This window comes from Metopolophium dirhodum, chromosome 5 (assembly GCF_019925205.1).
Source record: "Metopolophium dirhodum isolate CAU chromosome 5, ASM1992520v1, whole genome shotgun sequence".
Lineage (NCBI taxonomy): Eukaryota > Metazoa > Arthropoda > Insecta > Hemiptera > Aphididae > Metopolophium > Metopolophium dirhodum.
In genome coordinates, this window is record NC_083564.1 from 11,715,432 (window position 1) to 11,734,508 (window position 19,077).

The 19,077-nt window shown below is 26.8% G+C and overlaps 1 protein-coding gene across 7 annotated transcripts in view; it reads right to left on the reverse strand.

Annotated features, from left to right (window-relative positions):
• LOC132944512 (rhotekin-like) overlaps positions 1-19,077 on the reverse strand; it is a 34,932-nt gene that overhangs the window by 10,933 nt on the left and 4,922 nt on the right. Inside the window, exons 1-2 of one of the 7 annotated variants that reach the window (XM_061013891.1) lie at positions 17,579-17,653; positions 1,981-2,161 (exon numbers count right to left, since the gene is read on the reverse strand). The exons of 1 other annotated variant lie outside the window; for it this stretch is intronic. In XM_061013891.1, coding sequence (XP_060869874.1) covers positions 1,981-2,139 — 159 coding nt within the window. In that variant the 5' untranslated portion in view covers positions 2,140-2,161; positions 17,579-17,653. Of the gene's footprint in view, positions 1-1,980; positions 2,162-5,532; positions 5,752-17,578; positions 17,975-19,077 lie in introns of those variants that run through there. 5 more of the 7 variants (XM_061013890.1, XM_061013889.1, XM_061013893.1 and 2 more) reach the window with 5 other exon arrangements.

Genomic DNA, 19,077 nt, shown 5'->3' on the forward strand with positions numbered 1-19,077 from the left:
GCATATAATAAGATTATGATTTAAGATAATGGAAATATACAATATATTACAATAATACTATAGGTACAATATACTATATATCTGATGTACAACCAAACTTCAGCCGGGAAAAATTAACAAACATAATAGGAACTATATCAGTGCATCTAGGTTCTAGCAGTGTACATTTCAGTACATGAGCAAATCGGCAACAGTGTACCTAGCTTTTTGAACTAATTCGACCGAGATTGTATAACTTGCACTTGGTAAATTTTCGAACGTGGTTCAAAGTTCAAACTACTCCAAATTTTCCATATATCTCTAAGAACAATCGGTGAAACGTTCATCAAAATCGGTCGAGTAGTTTTTGAGACAATATCATACATATACATAACTAAATGAGGACATTATATTTTGTTGACATTCGATTACAATATAATTAAATATTCTTTATTATTATTTAAAAAAAATTTGTTCTTTAACTCGTGATGACAACAACTCTGTACCAATTATGAGCTCAATAGTTATGGCAGTTTATAATATTATGAATCTTTATGAATTGACATAGTATCCTCCTTAGGTTATATAACCATAAATTATGATTTATTAAATTGCCATGATATGAATTATTTTACATTTATCTCTAAATAGAACGATTTATGGAAAAACTATAATGTTAAAACCACAATTCATTTGGGATACAGTCAACTATATATATATATATAATATGCTTGTGTGTATGTATAGTCAAAAATCATTATCACAAACACTTCCTATAGTAATTATTTATCATTATTTATGTAAAACCACTCGTGCAAAAAAAAATTCGCAAATAATAATCACTATCATTCATAAGCAGTATAATATATTTTATATTTAGAAATTATACTCAACATAGTTTAATACAGTCTATATGATATTTATTTTATATACATATACATACATTTCACGGATACCGTTTAACTGTTTAAATATCATTAGCGATGAATGTTTTGTTTAACAATGATACAAATACTAGCACTTTCTATACATGATAAAACTTTCAAAATATTATGACTCTTTTTCAAAAAAATTTGACATTTTTGATATTTTATTTTATTTTCTGTAAATATCGATAAAAATGTTTCGCTTGGTCGAAACACTTGAAAATTGAATACAAAGTTCCTTATAAGTTGTTCATATACCAATTTAAAAATACCGAAAATACATGGTCACAATGTTTTCTTAAAGCCTTTAAAGGTAGTTTCAAGTTGTTAAAATCACGAAAATTTGCAAATTAATTTGTAGCCACATATTTTTGTAAATTGTTGAATTTTTATAGCTAAGGCTTTACAATTTAACAACTCATAACTAATTCCTACTGAATCCAAAAAACATTTTTTTTATAGACATTTGAAGTTTAAATATGGACAAAATTAGATATTCAACCAAAGCATATCATCTTAAGTTATTTTGTTGTAATTTAAAAATATTATTCGTGTGTACTTAAAACCTTTAATGTACATTATTATATTATAAACACACAATGACAATTTTAAATTCAATGTTTTTGGCAAAAATGAATTCAACCTACCATAATACTATAATAATAGTAAAATAAATTACTGTAATAGCAATGTGAATATATCAATAATTCATAAAATATACTTAGTAATATATAGGCTGACAGACTTCGCTCAGAATCATATTTTGTGCGCAATGATGTATTAATGAATTCAAATTTAACACATCAATTACAGTGACTTACTCAATGGCAAGGTACACTCGACACCTACTGTACAGCGATTACCTACTTTTCCCTTTTGTTCATGCACTTTAGATGATTATCGTATATTATGTGATTTAATAGACCTGATTTTTTTACATATTATGTGTAAAATATAATAAATAAATATATGTATTTTCAATAGGTATACGTTAAACCGTTGAAACAATTTCGTCACTCAAACAATAGGTATATGCGCAATTAAAATGTTTTTGGAAATTCATTTTGGTTCTTACCTTAAGATTATGAGCAATTTGCTTTATATAAAACATTTCCATGTCTTGTATAACGTTAGGTTTTCCACTGGTTTGATTTCCGGTGGTCTCCAAATAAGCAGAATTTCGGCGTTTATCTTTCAGCGTTAAAGCGGCCAATGGTGGAAAACACGAGTTCATGGCCGATGGTCAAATTTTACAACTGTAAAAGGGACGCATGGAATTTTACACTTTGGCAGAAACAAAGGTGAAGAGAAAATTATTAAGTCCTGAAGTGGATCTGGTCCAAATCAGCAGTGTCTCTCTCTATTTTGGTCGTCGCCATCGTCGTGCGTTGAGTCGTTATAACGTCTAACAAATTATTATATTCTATCGGTCAAAACCACGGTGTATGTACGTAAGCACAAAAATAATAATGGGTCGCATGAATTACCAGAAACAAAAATTAAACCATTGACAAAAGAAAGGCGCTCATTCTTATTTGATCACAAAGGGCGCATGCCGTGCTCATTATGCGCTCTACAATAAACGTTCAAGAATAAGTTATAATCATTTTTTATCGTACTATTATATATAAGGTTCTTAAAAACAAAGTCTTGAAATTGTAAACTACACTTTTCATCGCACAGCATCAAGATTATGGTTTTATAAGGATGTACACAAGCATGAAATTATGGTTAGGTTCACATAAAAAAAAATATAGAAGAACACGAATTTACATGGTCCGAAAAAAACGAAAGATTAAGGGAAAAGAACACGGAATTATAATATTTCAATAATATTATTTTAATGAAACGAAACACCGTTAAACAAAAAGGTATAGAAATATTATCCTTAATATTATAGTTCCTTGCAATGCAATATAAAATATCGGTTATCATTATATAAATAACGATATACAATATACATAGCTACCTACGTATATATAGAAATTAATTAGGTATGCATCAAACCCACCAATAACTTCTCCATTACATAGATACATGTTGTACATAGTGCTATCGAACTTAATACACCAAAATTTAGCTTAGTTAACAAAAAAATTATTTATGTTAGTATATTGTTTGCTTATTAAATAGAGGTAGGAAAGTAAAATGTCACAATATCTGCAGTTATTATTCAATAATAAAGCATGTTGTTGACATTTTCGGGTGACCTACATACCTATCATTACTTTGCCATTTACAAGACTGATTTTCATATTCCTAAAGTTTATGAAAAGCTACTTAATTTTTTTCAATTGATAAAATAATTTGTACCTACTTAGTTTAGATCTTGTAAAACAAACGTTTGATAATTTGTTAATTTTTGCACGCAATTAACCAAAGGGGCCGAACTGGGGAACTGGGGAACGAATCCTCAAGGAACAATACGTATATCAAATATCCTGGTCCAGCGACCTTCTTGTTATTCATAAATTATTATCATGAGTACGACTTCGGACTTTCTAATTTATTTTTAAAAACTACTAACGACAATTTGAACGCCACTAAAATGGTTTGGTTTGAAATGTATGACTATTGTATTTATTCGACCAAACAGATAAAATATCTAGATAAATGCTAGAATAAGAATCTTTTAAAAAAACAAGTATGTTTTATAATCCACTAATTCATTTTTATTGAATGTGAAAATATAAAATATATAAGTAAGAATGAGGTTATTACAGTTGGACATAATTAAAAATAAAAATTATAGTCAATAAATAGATAATAGTGAATTTATGACTTTTAAAACAATAAATAATTATTGTTTTTTTTAAGATATACCTTATCAAACAAAATCTTAGTAAAAATAAGATATATTGATTCAAGAGAAATGATAATTATACTAAATAAATGTTTCGAAAAATGCTCTTATTTCGTATGAAATAAAGTTTAAAACTTGACTTATAACTTATTAGTATTGATTGTGTCGGTTACGAAGACCCTTAAGCCAATTTAATGATGCACAGAGGACAATAAATAGCATTAAAATTATACAGCTATAAAACCATTGTATAGTCAAATGTTCAGTTAAAATATGATATGTAAACAAAAATTAAAAACAATTCTTGGTCTATATGAAGAAAATATGTATAATATATATTATGTATTAAAATATAATAGGTATTATACTCAATGTTCTCTAAGTACTTAAATATAAATTCTTTAACAAAATGTATACTATTAAGCCGAAAATAAATGTAATTTCATTGCTATAGCCTATAGAGTGATATAGGTAACTAAAATGGTACATTAAAGCAATATAATATGTTCTCGATCAACAGATAAGTAAAACAAATGCATTTGGAACAATCTCCAACACGTGTTTGCAATGACTGGAATGATAACACAGTGGTATAGGAATTATGACATAGGAAACATAAAAGATAACATTTGAAAGCTTTCGGTCGTTAAGACAAAATAAAAATCACTAGCAGCTGTAGGAAAACGATAGTGAACTTGAAAACAAGTAAATCAAATACGGTTTGACGGCTATAGTAATGTTTAGGGTTTAGCCGCCTTGTTTCAATCGCTATGGAAATGTCACGCGAAAACCGGTTCCGCACCTTTCACAGAGTATATTGAGAAATATGAGCAAAAAAGTTTAGAACAATTAAATGGGGCCCATATAACCTTAAACAATATTTTATCATAATTATTAATTATATATTTACACTACAACAGAAAGTATATTTTTTAATTTTTACTATTAAAATCTTGAAACATTTGAGACAAACGCGGGAACGACAGGCAAAGTTTTAAATTATAAACAAAATAAAATAATATTATTAGGTTTAGACAATTTACTTTTATTAACTTCGAGTATTAATTTACACTTAATATAAAACATTTGTTTAAGGACGCATTATAAATCGTGTACAGCGTAATACATAATGGAAAAAACCTCTATCAAACATAATAGTTTATATGCTATATTTTGTGTTAACTACCTACAGATTAATGTAAAAGAATAAAAAGAGACGTGAATTCAAAATCTGTTGAAATACAAACGATAAAGATTGAATATAAAAAATTCGAGCAAAACTAATATTTAGTCACGAATGACGATAATCATCGTATCTACACCCCCAAAACAATTAATTTTAATCACCTTTTCTCAAACACACACATAATATACAATACTATATACGACAATAGTATAGTTTGTAACATACACACCACTCGAAAAACGCCACTTAATGTGATACACACTTGAGATCTCGGCTGATAGAAAATGCACTGGACGTGCCTGCCTGGTTAAAATAAAAACGTACAAACGACCGTATGATGGTTACCTCTTATCATATATTCATATTATGTTCATATTAAACGAGCTGTTTTCACTTTTCGGTGATAACATCAAAACGAGAACGAATATTGCAGAGGTCGTAAATTTAGAAGGGAAGAAAATGTACATACACCGCAGATCGACTCAAAGTCAACAGATACCTAAATAGAGGGAAGGAACGTAAGCAACGCATACGACGGAGATTTCGGCGACGACGCACAATAGATTATAATATTATCCGATATACTGCAGGTGGTCGTCTTTAACAACGACGTCCTTTCGTCCAAACTCGCTACGTACTTACACAATATTCGAAGCAGGACATCAATTAATGATACGACGGCGGGGAAGTCTGTCTCCGTTTCTCGAATAATACAATAATATACGACACTATATTATGGTTTATAATAATATATTATGCACTGCACTATACTATTACATTTTACGTTTCACAAGCACGGCGTAGATGCATCAGACACGGGCACGAACGCACGACTACCGGACTACGGCTGACGGCACAACGCGCGGGGCCAATGTCGGACGCGGCATGGGTTATTTTTATTCGGTACACGACGCGCGACCTGCCGGCCGATGTCAACACTAACCACCCGGCGAAGAGAACGATGATGTCACCACCCGTTGTGAAGGTGATTGAAGAGTGAAGACCGACGATGACTATCGAATGCAAAATATTATGTGGCATATAGGTCTGGTGAGGAAGCTATGGTGCAGTGGCGTAGCCAGGATTTTTTTACAGGGGGGGGGGGGGGCTGAACAACTTTTACACATTAAATACGTACTAGCACAGATAGATAGCTGAAAATTACTTATAGTACATTTTAAAATATTTTAAATACAATTTAAGACTTTTTGAGCGACTATCATAGACCATTAAAATAATTTTTAAATTTTCTTAACATTTCGGAGGGGGGCTGCAGCCCCCTCAGTCCCTCCCCTGGCTACGCCACTGATATGGTGCTGGTATGTCCATAGGCACATAGCCCCCACAAAAAACATATTAACGTTTTCACATTTGACCTATTACAATTTTATGTTTTTTTTTTTTTAAATTAAAATTGGATTTTATTTTGGTTTTATTTTTAAAATCAATAGTGCATATCTTTGGCCTGACTAGTCTTATTTTGAAAATAAAATATTTTGTTAAATAATAGGTGTTTAATAAAAAATAATAAGTTAAGTACAGCACTTTTTCCTGTCCCCAAGCCTATCTCTATAGGGCAATAAGGCAAAATCAATATAATAAACATAATATTTAAGTCTCGGTATGAAAAAAATAATTGATGAGAAGGAGATGGCGAAGAGACCTCCCTCCCTGTATATTGGTGTCCGGAAGATGATGCGGTTATATAGAAGTATATATAGCGAGTAATTAAAAAATACCTTTATTAAACCATTTGAACTGACAAATTTAATATACAAACATAGGTATTGACGATTTCTTAAACATATACGACAGTTAAAGTCTCTATGCCGTATACAGTCAAGTGTCCGGCACCCTAAGGCCAGAATCCAATTGGCTATTAGGTATACGAGGTAGCAGAGTTCAAGTGAATCAGTCATTTGATCATATAAATCATTGAAGCTTATAAGGTTAAGGGGATTCCATGCCGTGATTTTCTGTTCTTGTCTAACACACGCGCGACATAGGATTTTAGACGGATTCTTTGCCAAACATATCACAATTGATCTAATGAAGTGATAAGAATTCTGAAAACAGATTTGAATTTGTCGTCAAGTCTACTTGAAATCGACTATCCACAATTTTGATTTTAGCTTCTCCAAATATTGAAATACAAAAATGTTTAAATACTTTTTTTTTAATATGACGTTTTCTGGAATTTGGGGGATAATTTCAAAAATGTGGGAGTCAATTTCAAGTAGACTTGACGACGAATTCAAATCTGTTTTCAGAATTCTTATCGCTTCAATAGATCAATTGGAATTTTTGGCAAAAAACACGTCTAAAATACTATGTCACGCGTGTGTTAGATAAAAACAGAAAATCACAGTATCGAATTCCCTTAAGTCTAAAAGGCAGAGACAATGGTTATGCATTTTTACTTTTATATACCATACGACTATATACGAGTATACGAAACATCGAATCACTCACAACATATTTTAATATTATGTACAATTGTACAATCGTATTCATATCGGGTATTCAGGTTCAAACTGATAATACTGAGCACTAAAAATTGTTTAAAATATAAAATGCTTTTAAATTATTTGAAATATTATACAATATTGATTGATATACTAACCATAGTCTAAATTGGGGCAATTGGGTAAGTCGTTAGTAAGAAATCTCACGAAAAATAAATTTCAACTAGTTAAAAATAATAACAAAATTAATTACATAACCAAAATTAGCAAAAATTAACATACTTATTTAACGGAAATATAAATATATGTATTTAAATTGAAATTGATACGTATTTCATATGATTTATAATAAAACAAATTTCAGAGTCAGTTTACTAACAATTATTATATTGATTTAAAAAATACACAATTTTTTCATTCAAAATTATAAAAAAAAAAATTATGCTAGTGCTAAAAAAAACACCAGTTTGATGCACTATTCACATTCGTATTGATAATTAATACCTAAAATTCAAAATCATCAACAAAAACGTAATACAGACAGTAAATTATATGTTTATGGTGATGTAATAATACGTTTAGTGCATACGAATAAGGTTATACCTGCAGCAATAAGATCAACGGAATGCTATAAACCTAACCCAAACTAAATTGTTTTATTATAAATTGTAGACTCAAAATATTTTGAAGTTGTATCGGAATAAAATATATACAAAATATGAAAAAAATGATATTATTAATAAATGCTAATTTAGAAAAAAGCAATAGGAAGTACCGATGTAGTTATAGTTATAGTTTACGACTAAGTAAATGCAGTCCATGCCTGTTATAAAAAAAATGAACACTTTTACCATTGAGTAAATTATATTGTACAATATAATATACTCAATGCTATTACCTCGGCTATTACCTATATATAATAATATATTTATTTTATCATCGTTAATAAACTTATCTAGTCCTAATGTTTATATACATTAAAAAAGAATACAAATATATAGTTATTGACAAAATTATCATAAAATAAATTTAAATAATTTAAATTACTTATATAAAAATCATTGTGTAATTTCATGTATATTTCTATGTAAATTCATTCATTTTATTTGTAATCTTGTTCTTTTTTACAAATACTTATAGTTTATACAATGAATATATTAGCTATAATAAAAATTCAATGAAAAATATATATCAACCATTCAAAACGTTATAAAGAAAGTTTTATTATTGTTATAGGTATATGTAATAATCATAGAGTAAAGATTAAAGAATATAGGTAATAACATTAAATATACAAATATACAATAATAATTTATTATCATATTTTTAAATAAGTACCAAAAATATATTATATCACTTGAATTTATAATAAATCAGTATAAATAGGTACATGATATTACAATATGATATTTTTATTTTCAATTAATATCTATTTAATAAAAATCAGAAATTTACGAAAAAAATTTCATTTAAATGTTAAATATTTAGTACGAAATCAATTAATAGTTCTTTGAAATAAAATGTGTAAATATGTATACAATAAACATTTTAAAATTGAAATAGTTTAATCCATACCAATAAAAAATAAAAATATATGTATTACATATTTACAAAATACCTAAGATTTAAGAATTTATACATATTTAATTTACATTACTTATTAGTAACCCAAATAATAATACTGCAAAAATGAACATTATGTTAACATTATATCAATAAGTAACAACTCAATAGTTATATACTATAGTATTACTATTAGTGGTTTCTACCCTTAAATGTGTCTCCCGATCATAATTCGAAAAAGGACATATACGTGCTCCATAATTCCGAGAATTAGGGTGTATTAGGGTTTATATAAACCATATAAAGTGCCAAAGTGGCACAAACATGTGCCAAAACAGATGCCGTCTTAAAAATGAATTCGTTCTATCTGACCATTTTATTCTCTGCTGTTTTCTAGAATAATAATTCTCCAATTTAAATTAAACGCATAAAACGTAAAAAATATTTAATATACTGTATAATAGTTAATAGATATATAATATGTACAATATATATTTATATAGGGTAATTTTCCTCTCAAACCCGAATATTATCCTATAAATATATACATTTACTCGAATTCTGGTTTTGGAATTTTTAGGTATTTTTAAAAGATTAAGTCAATATGTTCAATTAGGTATTAAGATTTGATTATACTTATGTCTTATGCCATTTAACTATTTGAAATGTTCAATGGTAATAAAACTTTTTTTTCAAATAAGAACCATTCATTTTTACTGTAAATTGTTTATTAGTCTATATTAGACAAAGTTTATTAACTCAAAAACTACTAATTCCAGAGCTAATTCTAATTTCGATTTACATCCACATTTAAAAAAAAATCATGTACTTAATAAGTTATAATTCTCATTAAAAAAAAAAGAAGTTTGTATATTGAAAGGAATAATATCAAAGTAATTGAAAAGATATATAGTCTTAATAAGAATATAGTTAAAAATTCAGAAAATCAGAATTTTAATAAATTAATAAATTAAATTAAATTGGGAACGAGTGCATATGCATGGGCAAATCACACTGTACATTTACTTAAATGTCTTATTTCAAAATATTAAAATTCGTAACTTACACGCATTCATAACAAAAAAATTAAATCTTATTTTATTAAAAAATTGAGTATTCATGTTTAATACGTTTAATCGTTATTTTAGAAGATAACTTTAAAATGCAAAAAATTTAGTATTATGTAACTACAATATAACAATCGGAAATGACTTGTCCTAGAATCAACACAATATATTATGCACTATTTGACGTGCTTTTTCATAATCCAGTTTTGTAGCCTCGGACCAAAAAAATGTATTTCTAAATTGCCATCAATCATAATAATAATATGGACTATTTTTCTGTATCATTATTGTCTAAAAATGCATTATTTTTGGCCTACATGATAAACTGTAATAACAGCCTGTAAAATATAATTGCTAGTATTTTATATTATACCTACCTATAAAAATATTTGAAACGTTTTATCAAAAAATAAAACTTGTTTGAGTGAGTGATCTGTAATTATAAAATACCGAAATGCATTTGTCTGATAATGGATAGAGACTGCAATCTCTTATAAAATCGAGTTTTCGTAACAACTTACATGTTATAGTAAATAAAAATGTACGTTCATTAGTTCAGTTCGTACTTTGTTAATAATATCTAATATGGAAAACAATATCATATTAAGTTCAACCTTAATTGATAAATCATCGTTTAATTTGTATGTAATTCTCTAACGTTTATGCACTTTATTTTACTTAATTTTATTTAATATAGATAGGTATAAAATATATAAGAGGTATACATATTTGTATATGCAACATAAAAAAACATTTAGTATAATAATATATTTCAACAATATCCATCTGATGTATCAAAAATAATATATTAAATATAAATTAAAATATATAATCGAAAAAATATTAATCTCATTAATCTATTAGAGATAAGAATAAAGTAATGTTGAAAAATAAGGATATATTTTTTATTTGATTGATAATTTTCAATCTACTTTAGAAATTAATATAGGTACCTATGTGATATTTTATGGATATATACTAATAATTTAACCTCGACAGTCGTGTCAGTATTGTTTTCATAATATATATAATAGCGGGTGGGTAGTAGGTGGTAATATTTCATTATTAGGTTTGGGATAACACATTAACTAATTGAACTAAAAAGTATAAAAAAAATATACGAACACAGCAGAACATAAAGCGTTAGTATATTAGTTATCTTATATTTGTATTTGTTATTAATGGAGTTACAAAAATTATTATTAGCAATGGCCAATACAAAAATTGTAAATGGATGGACCAGATGGAAAATCGAATTCTTTGAAACTATAGACTTTTCAACAAAAAGTAAAACGTGTAATTCAAAAGAGTACCTATAAGTATTATAATATTATACATTTTAGAAATATATAGGTATTAATTCAGACTTCAGAGTTAAATCAATTATTACGCTTTCTTATACGATTCGTGCGAAGCCGATTCAAGTCACACATCCTATACGTACCTATATAATTTACGAATTTACCATTATGTGATTTCTGAACTATTAATCCCAAATAAGTACTAAATATTATAACAAATAATTACGAAATTGTTTATTTTAATTTTATTAATTATATATAAATAAATAACAATAAATTACAAATAAAATTTGTATATAATGAAATGGTTGGTGTTAAATACTTAGAATTCGACATTTATAAGTCCTTAATAACTTTAAGGACAACATCAATTGTATTTATTTATGATGGCATATTTACTATATTTTATTACGTTTCGATTCTAAATGAAGCAACAAATATTTGTTATAGAAAATTATACAGTTGCTAAATTAATTACCTACATATACAGTTCCGTCACTCCAGCACCCCAAGTTCTGAATTTTTGTATCAAAATTTCACAAGATGATGTTACCATTTTGTGACGAAATCGGAAATGGAACCACAAAAACTTTTTTTAGAACTTACAAGGAAGTTTAGAATCTCAATCTTTAATTCCGGATGCTGGGGTAACGTCAGTCCAGCATCCTGTACCCTTCAAAATGATGTACCCTTTCTAACTTGCAGGAGTGTGGACGCTGGTGGGATGGAGCTTATATATACATGATTTTTTTTTTAAAGTTAAAAATTTAAAATTATTGTTTTATAATCAAGTGCTGCGTACCTAAAATATAAATTGAATAAAGCCTACTCACTACCTTCTCACTACCCCATGTCGTAGAGTATATTGAATATATTCAACTTGTAGGTAACGTGTTGCCTGTGTTTTAATTATACAGAACACGAGTACACGCCACAGTATAGTGTGAACCCAGTTTAAGAGTTATTAATAATTATTAAGAACCAAAAAATCATGTGTAAACACTAAACATTTAGTGAATTCAGAACGAAAAATAAACACAATAGTCATAAAAAACAGGATGCAAATATTGAAATATATAAAAGCAGCAGGGGAGGAAAATAAATAAATGAAACCTATTTATTTTAAAACGATTGTGTAAGGGCATAATATTCATTGTCCATTAAAAATTGATTTAAAATATAAAAATAAGAAAATTAAAATTAACCAATTATTGAATTATGCAAATATGCAAGTATACGATGTGTGTAGTCCTGTAAGTATATCGTATATATGTGCTTAATACGTTAATACTTCAAAGTTTAAATTACCTATAGTCTATACCTACGTTAAATTCCAGTAAAAAGAAAATTAAAACATTATTTTCGCGCTTAAAAATAACTATAGAATACATCTAGTATTAGTTATATACATTATACCAATATAAGTACCTATAGGCCATAATATTATAATACTTGATATAACATGGCAATTAAAATAATGTAATAATTATAATCAAAATCATTATTTTTTTAAACAAATATTTACCTAGGTAATATTATCAATTGATTTAATGATGTACAGTTTTAAAATTAAGAAGCCAAGTAGTAAATTACAATAGAAAAAAACATTTCATTAATATATGTGTATACACTATACATAATAGGTCTTCTAATCAGATTACAAAACAGTTGTGACATTCAAAATGAATAACAATAATATTTTTTTTTGATCTTATAGTCAACAATAGAATAATTTATTACGTATTTTATATCTATTATATGTATTAATAATATAACAATTTAATATTACAGATTGCATAAAAATACACATAAAATAATATACGGCTTTTTTGATGAATTATGATTAATTATTCTATTAACTAGAATGGTACTAGTTTCAAGAAAAATAAAAAATAAATGTTTTTTTTTTTAACTATAATAATTAATTAGCAAATATTGGTATTCATTATCGAATAACATAATAATAGTACTTAACACAATTGCCATCCATAACAGTCATGAGTCATGATGAACATACAGATCATCGGTCAATAACAATGTAGGTATATAATGAGTAGATCACGCCATCACAAATTTAAAAAAAATTGTTTTACCTGATAAAATTTCATGTTACCTATGACTTTTTAGATGTTTATTTCCCATTTCAAGTTTTTTATTGTAGGTAGTTAACACTTTATATACCTATGCGATAATTTTTGTATAAACCCTTAAGGTGCCCGCCGCCAATGTAATTTTGTCCACAAAAATACGCTTTTCGAAAATAATGATCCTGTTCTGTAGAATCAACTAAATTTGATCATTTTTTTTTTAACTATTAGATAGTAATTTTCTACAGGCTGCATTGAACTCCATTTTTCAATATTTTAATATCAAACTTATAAAGAAACCAGGTGATTAATATTAAAAATGTCTTCAAAAATAATACAATTTTTAATTGTTTTTACATATTATATTATAAAATTATTTGAAATAAAATAAAAAATCGGAGATCAATGTGGCCCGTAGAAAGTCTTCTTCTTTCGGATAAAGAAATAGTTATCAAAATCTACAAGGCCTGAGAATTAATCCCGTGAAATCAATTATTTTTTCGATTTAATACACCATATCAACCGCACTGTAACATAAAATTTAATTTTCAAATTGTTTAGAATAGCGAAAAATTTGAAAAACCGACATCGGGCCTATTAAATTAAAATCTTACATTTATAACAAACTTAGTTATAAACAATAGGTGTAGAAGAAGTATCTACCCATAACATAAAATAATATTATTTAAATACATAATAATAGAATATATTTATAGTATTATTTTTTTTTTTCATAAAAGTAGATTTAAATAATCATAAAATAAACAAATTAAATGATTAGGAGGTATCTATATGAAGTATAGCGGTCTCAAATTTCTTTTTACACTAATTACACATAAAGGAATTTTTTACCCATCATAATCGGTCAGTGTACTTTAATGAAGATTGTCACACACGTAGTTATCTATTATTGTTTGTGAGGATCGTCATTATTTAATACATAACAGAAATTGAAGATGAAAACTCAGTTCAGAAAAGAGAAAACGCACACGTGTCGTTCACACTAGATGAAATTATACACAAGGACATTTCTTACAAAATTAATTTTAATTCTAGTCTATCTTCTAAAGGCAGAAACAAGATGGTAATAACGTTAATTTTGAATCAATAATTAATTGAGTTAATTGCGTTCGTCAAAAACATTTGTGTATAAATAAAGTTATTGTTATGTACAGGTATTTAAAAAATATAATAATATTTCACAAGAATGAACCAATAACAAGAATAACGCTATGAACAAAATATTTTTTACCTTTGGTCTTTAATAATATGTAAATTATCGATATTCCATAAGTTATTTAAGAGCTTCTTAAAATTATAAGATCAAATAAAATGTAAACATAATCTAACAAAGTGATTTACAGCTGGTTTCTTTCGATTTAAAAGAAATTATCTAGCCTAACCTAAACCTATAGGAAAAAATGTACTATACTTCAATTTAAAATACAGATAATGGCTAGAGAAAAACCCCTAAATAAAATTATAACGTATATTAAAAACACATTAGTCTGCAAGGACAATATTATTATAGTATATACCTACGAATTATTATAAGCTATAAAATAAAACATGTGGATCAAACAGCCATTTAGATTTAAAAAGTTCAATCTGTACACGCTCTCATTCTTACTCATATATTATATACATCTCGGTAAATAAATTTGATTTGTCATGGAATATTGTGCGATTTATCCAATGGGTGGCTGAATATATATGTACATGAATATATAGGTACACCATATAGAATAGTATAGACTAGTGGATTACCACTTGCCTTATTACAATTACACAACGACGCAATTTCAGCTTTACACTCGTGATAATATTCAATTAAACAAACGGATATCATAGTTAAAATATTATTTTCCTGTTAGATTTACAAAACAGTTGTTATTTATGTCAAATGATCAATGAATCGGCGTACCTAAATAATAAAAATAAAATTTAGCACTCATAATCTACTGCTGCATGACGATAGCTAACTCATTACCTTTCACAATATCCGTAAAAGAAATACATACCAGATACATAAAAAACAGATTTTAACAACCTAAGAATTCATAATAATATATACGTATATTATAATAACGAGATATATTGATTTAGAGAATAATAAATAATACCTAATATATATTTTAAGAAACGTTACAAAAATTAAATTAATTCACTAATATAAATAAAATCTAATAAAATCTAACCTATCAAAATTATTTTTCTAAAAACAAAAGTTTATGTAGACTGTTTAATAACCTATTTGCTGTTTAGGTATTAAATATTATACATTTAAATTGAGATTTTTATCGAAGCACAACATTAGGACCACACAAATATTTTAGTTAGGTGTAACTTTTTAAGCGTTTTAGTATATTATAAATAAATATTACTAACCACTATAGTTATTTGCACCTATATAGTTCATTATTTAAGTACAAAAATCCATCAAGGTACAAAATATAAATACCATAAAGGCATAAAATATCATAAAATATGTAAAACGTATGTACCTACATAAAATACTTTATACAAATTAGAATGAAATGTTTTAATAGCGATTTCAAACTAAAAACTTGGTAATTTTTAAAGATAATTAATAACTATATACATTTCTGCATTGGTATTAATTGTATTAACAGTTTATACACGTCACAAAAAACTGAAACAGCATAATATTATTATAATATTTCATACGTATCATGTAAAATAATTGATCTAGTGAGGTCGATATTCTTTCCTAGTATAGAATCACAATACTATATTTAAAATATTAATAATATTATGATAATATTAATTTATCGACTGAATTGGTATAGTTCCGTTCTAAAAATATATCTATTGAAGTACAATACAATAATTCAATTGTTTAAAATGACCAATTGGCCGTGAAAGGTTAATGGTGCACGATTTTTGCTACCCACCAACGACTTGTAGTAAATACATCTATTCTGTGAATATATGATAATACCGAAGATACAGAGAAAACTGACTCTAGTCATATGCATAATTAGAAAAAAAATTAATATTTCTTTATTTACTATTTTACTCCATGCCCTGATTGCATTGCAAGATGATGGTGGGCACTACTTAGGCAGCTATACCTATTATATGGTAAAAACGGAAAAATATTCTACAATATCCCATACAAATTAATTTTTTAGATCTTTAATCTTTACCTTCTTCGAAGTCAAACTCAGCTATAGAATAAGTCAATTTAGAATATTTAGATTCATATGTTACTTTATCCATCTTTTAGCGTAATACCATTATCCTTATTAAACACTTTCGTTGATTTTATAAGCAACCAATTTCATTTTTCCAACGCACATTTTTATTTTTGGTATAATTATTTATTATTGGAATTGCATTTTTTTATATTTATCTATGTTATCAATTCTCAATTTTACACTCGTTATGACGTCCCCCTAAATGTATTTCACCTCATGATCTCTTTTATTACTCTAATTTTATGTAAATGGCAACTTTTCATTTTAGGCTTTTTTCTATTCAAAATATATACCTTTCATTTTTCTTTTGTCCTCCAATCTTACGATATTTTTCTCGTAAAATCCATAGAAAATGTATTGTAAGTAATTAATGCTTATAAACAAACTAATGTTAAAGCGCGTGACACTTTATGCAACAACCCTATTTTTGGTACCAACCTATTCAAATTTAGTTCACATAAAAATATTAAATAATTACTCAAATTACATTATTTTATAAATGTGTAACCTATATATTTTGAAATGTATAATATGCTCAAGTGTACAATTAAATTAAACACTAATTAATAGAAGGCTGTCAGACTGACTATATAAAATTAAAATTAACGTTGAATCAGACTTAACTATTTTACTGTGAGGTTAAATTTGTAATAATAATATAAATCAGTGCAATAATATAATAATATACTGCAGTGCATATTTCTTAAAATATTATTTCAGCCTATTTATTTTTTGATTAAGTTCTGATAAAATGTATACTCCAAGCTTACACTTATGTATTAATAATAAAAACAATACGAAAATAAAAATCTATTTCCCGGGTTACGCGTAGCAAGAACCAATATTTTAATTGTTGACGTTTATTTCTACTTTCTTATTAATTATATAAGTTTTAACTCATACATTTGTAAAAATATTCAACTGTATCAGCTGTATAATATTAAACACGTTTAGAAATAAAGACATATAAAATTAAATACCTTATGTATATTCATAGTTTGAGTGGAGTTCTTGACACCGTGCATGCCTTGGCAAGTATCTGAGTCTTCGGGTACTATATACAACTGTATACGATACATTCTAAGCTCAAAATAAATGGCATTAACGAACACCAAAATTGTTACAAGTACAATATTATACCTATACACTGTATTGAAGTTCGATAAGAATTTGCCAAAAATGAAAACAAAATCGCTAAATTTATATGAAAGAAGACTAAAAAATATCTACGAATAGATTGTAATTAAATAAATAATTAACTAAAAAAAAAATTGTATGAAAATAATATTGTAAAACGCCTGTTTTTTTAAATTTGAATTATTCGTTGAAAAACATCGTCTGCCAAGAATAACCTCGGCACGTGAGCAGTAAAATACAAACTGAACGAAAAGACGTTTACGCGCGTTGCCTGTCGATTTCGACACAACACAACGTCTGTACAACGGGTAATATTGTTACTATACAACCAGTCGCCGATGGATAGCACAGCGGTCATAAAAGGAGGGAAACGTGCTTCCATGACTACCAGCGTGATTCAAAAAGAGAAAAATTAGCACGTACTCACTACAATTTATATACCTACACATTTTTGAAATAACCATATTATGAAAAAATGTTATCAAAACTTATAGACTGACATTTTTTTTTATTATTTTATTAAATATTACACATAGAAGTACCAAAAGACGAACGTTTTGGGTAAATATCTGTGAAGTACACAGTGATTCGCTAAGCATAATCACCCCTTTTTTTTCAATAATGCAGTTATTCAAAACTTGGTATTCGGAATTTTTAATTCTATCTTTTTAAAGTCCATATTTTCATATTCTTAATATTTTTGTACTACTTAAAGAGTGTCCTGCGGAGATCCGAACTTCTGTTTTTCAAATGCGGATTCCGTTTTTCTTTTTGAGTTTTTAAATTGTATTTCAATTTTAAATAATTATTAGCTATAAGTACCTAAATTATATTGTTTAATTCATAAATATTAGCTATTTCTTGTTTCATTTGGCTTCGACCTGTACTGTTATAAAATAAAAAATGTAATTTATTTATTTATGCGCACTATATTTATACTTGTGTCCATGTAAATAAATAATAATACGAATTATCTATTGGATTGTTCTAACCATTAATTTTTACGGTCGAGCGCTAACCTAACCTAACTTAACCTATTGATCATGACCAAACTTTAACATAAAATTCCTATTTCTGTTTTCTTATATATAAACCAAAAAAGGTAAAAATCGGTTTAATTCCCTAAGTAAATATTTAACACTAAGTATAAATATTGTAACATAATAATATAGGTAACTAACACTTCTTTATTTTTATTTGCCCATATTAAAAATTTTACACTCGCAACGACTTCCACTAAAATGTTTTCATCTCATGATCTCTTTTATTACTCTATCGACTATCATTTAGTCTAAATGGAAACTAAATGTTCGTCTAAGCTATTGTCTGATTAAATTATGAA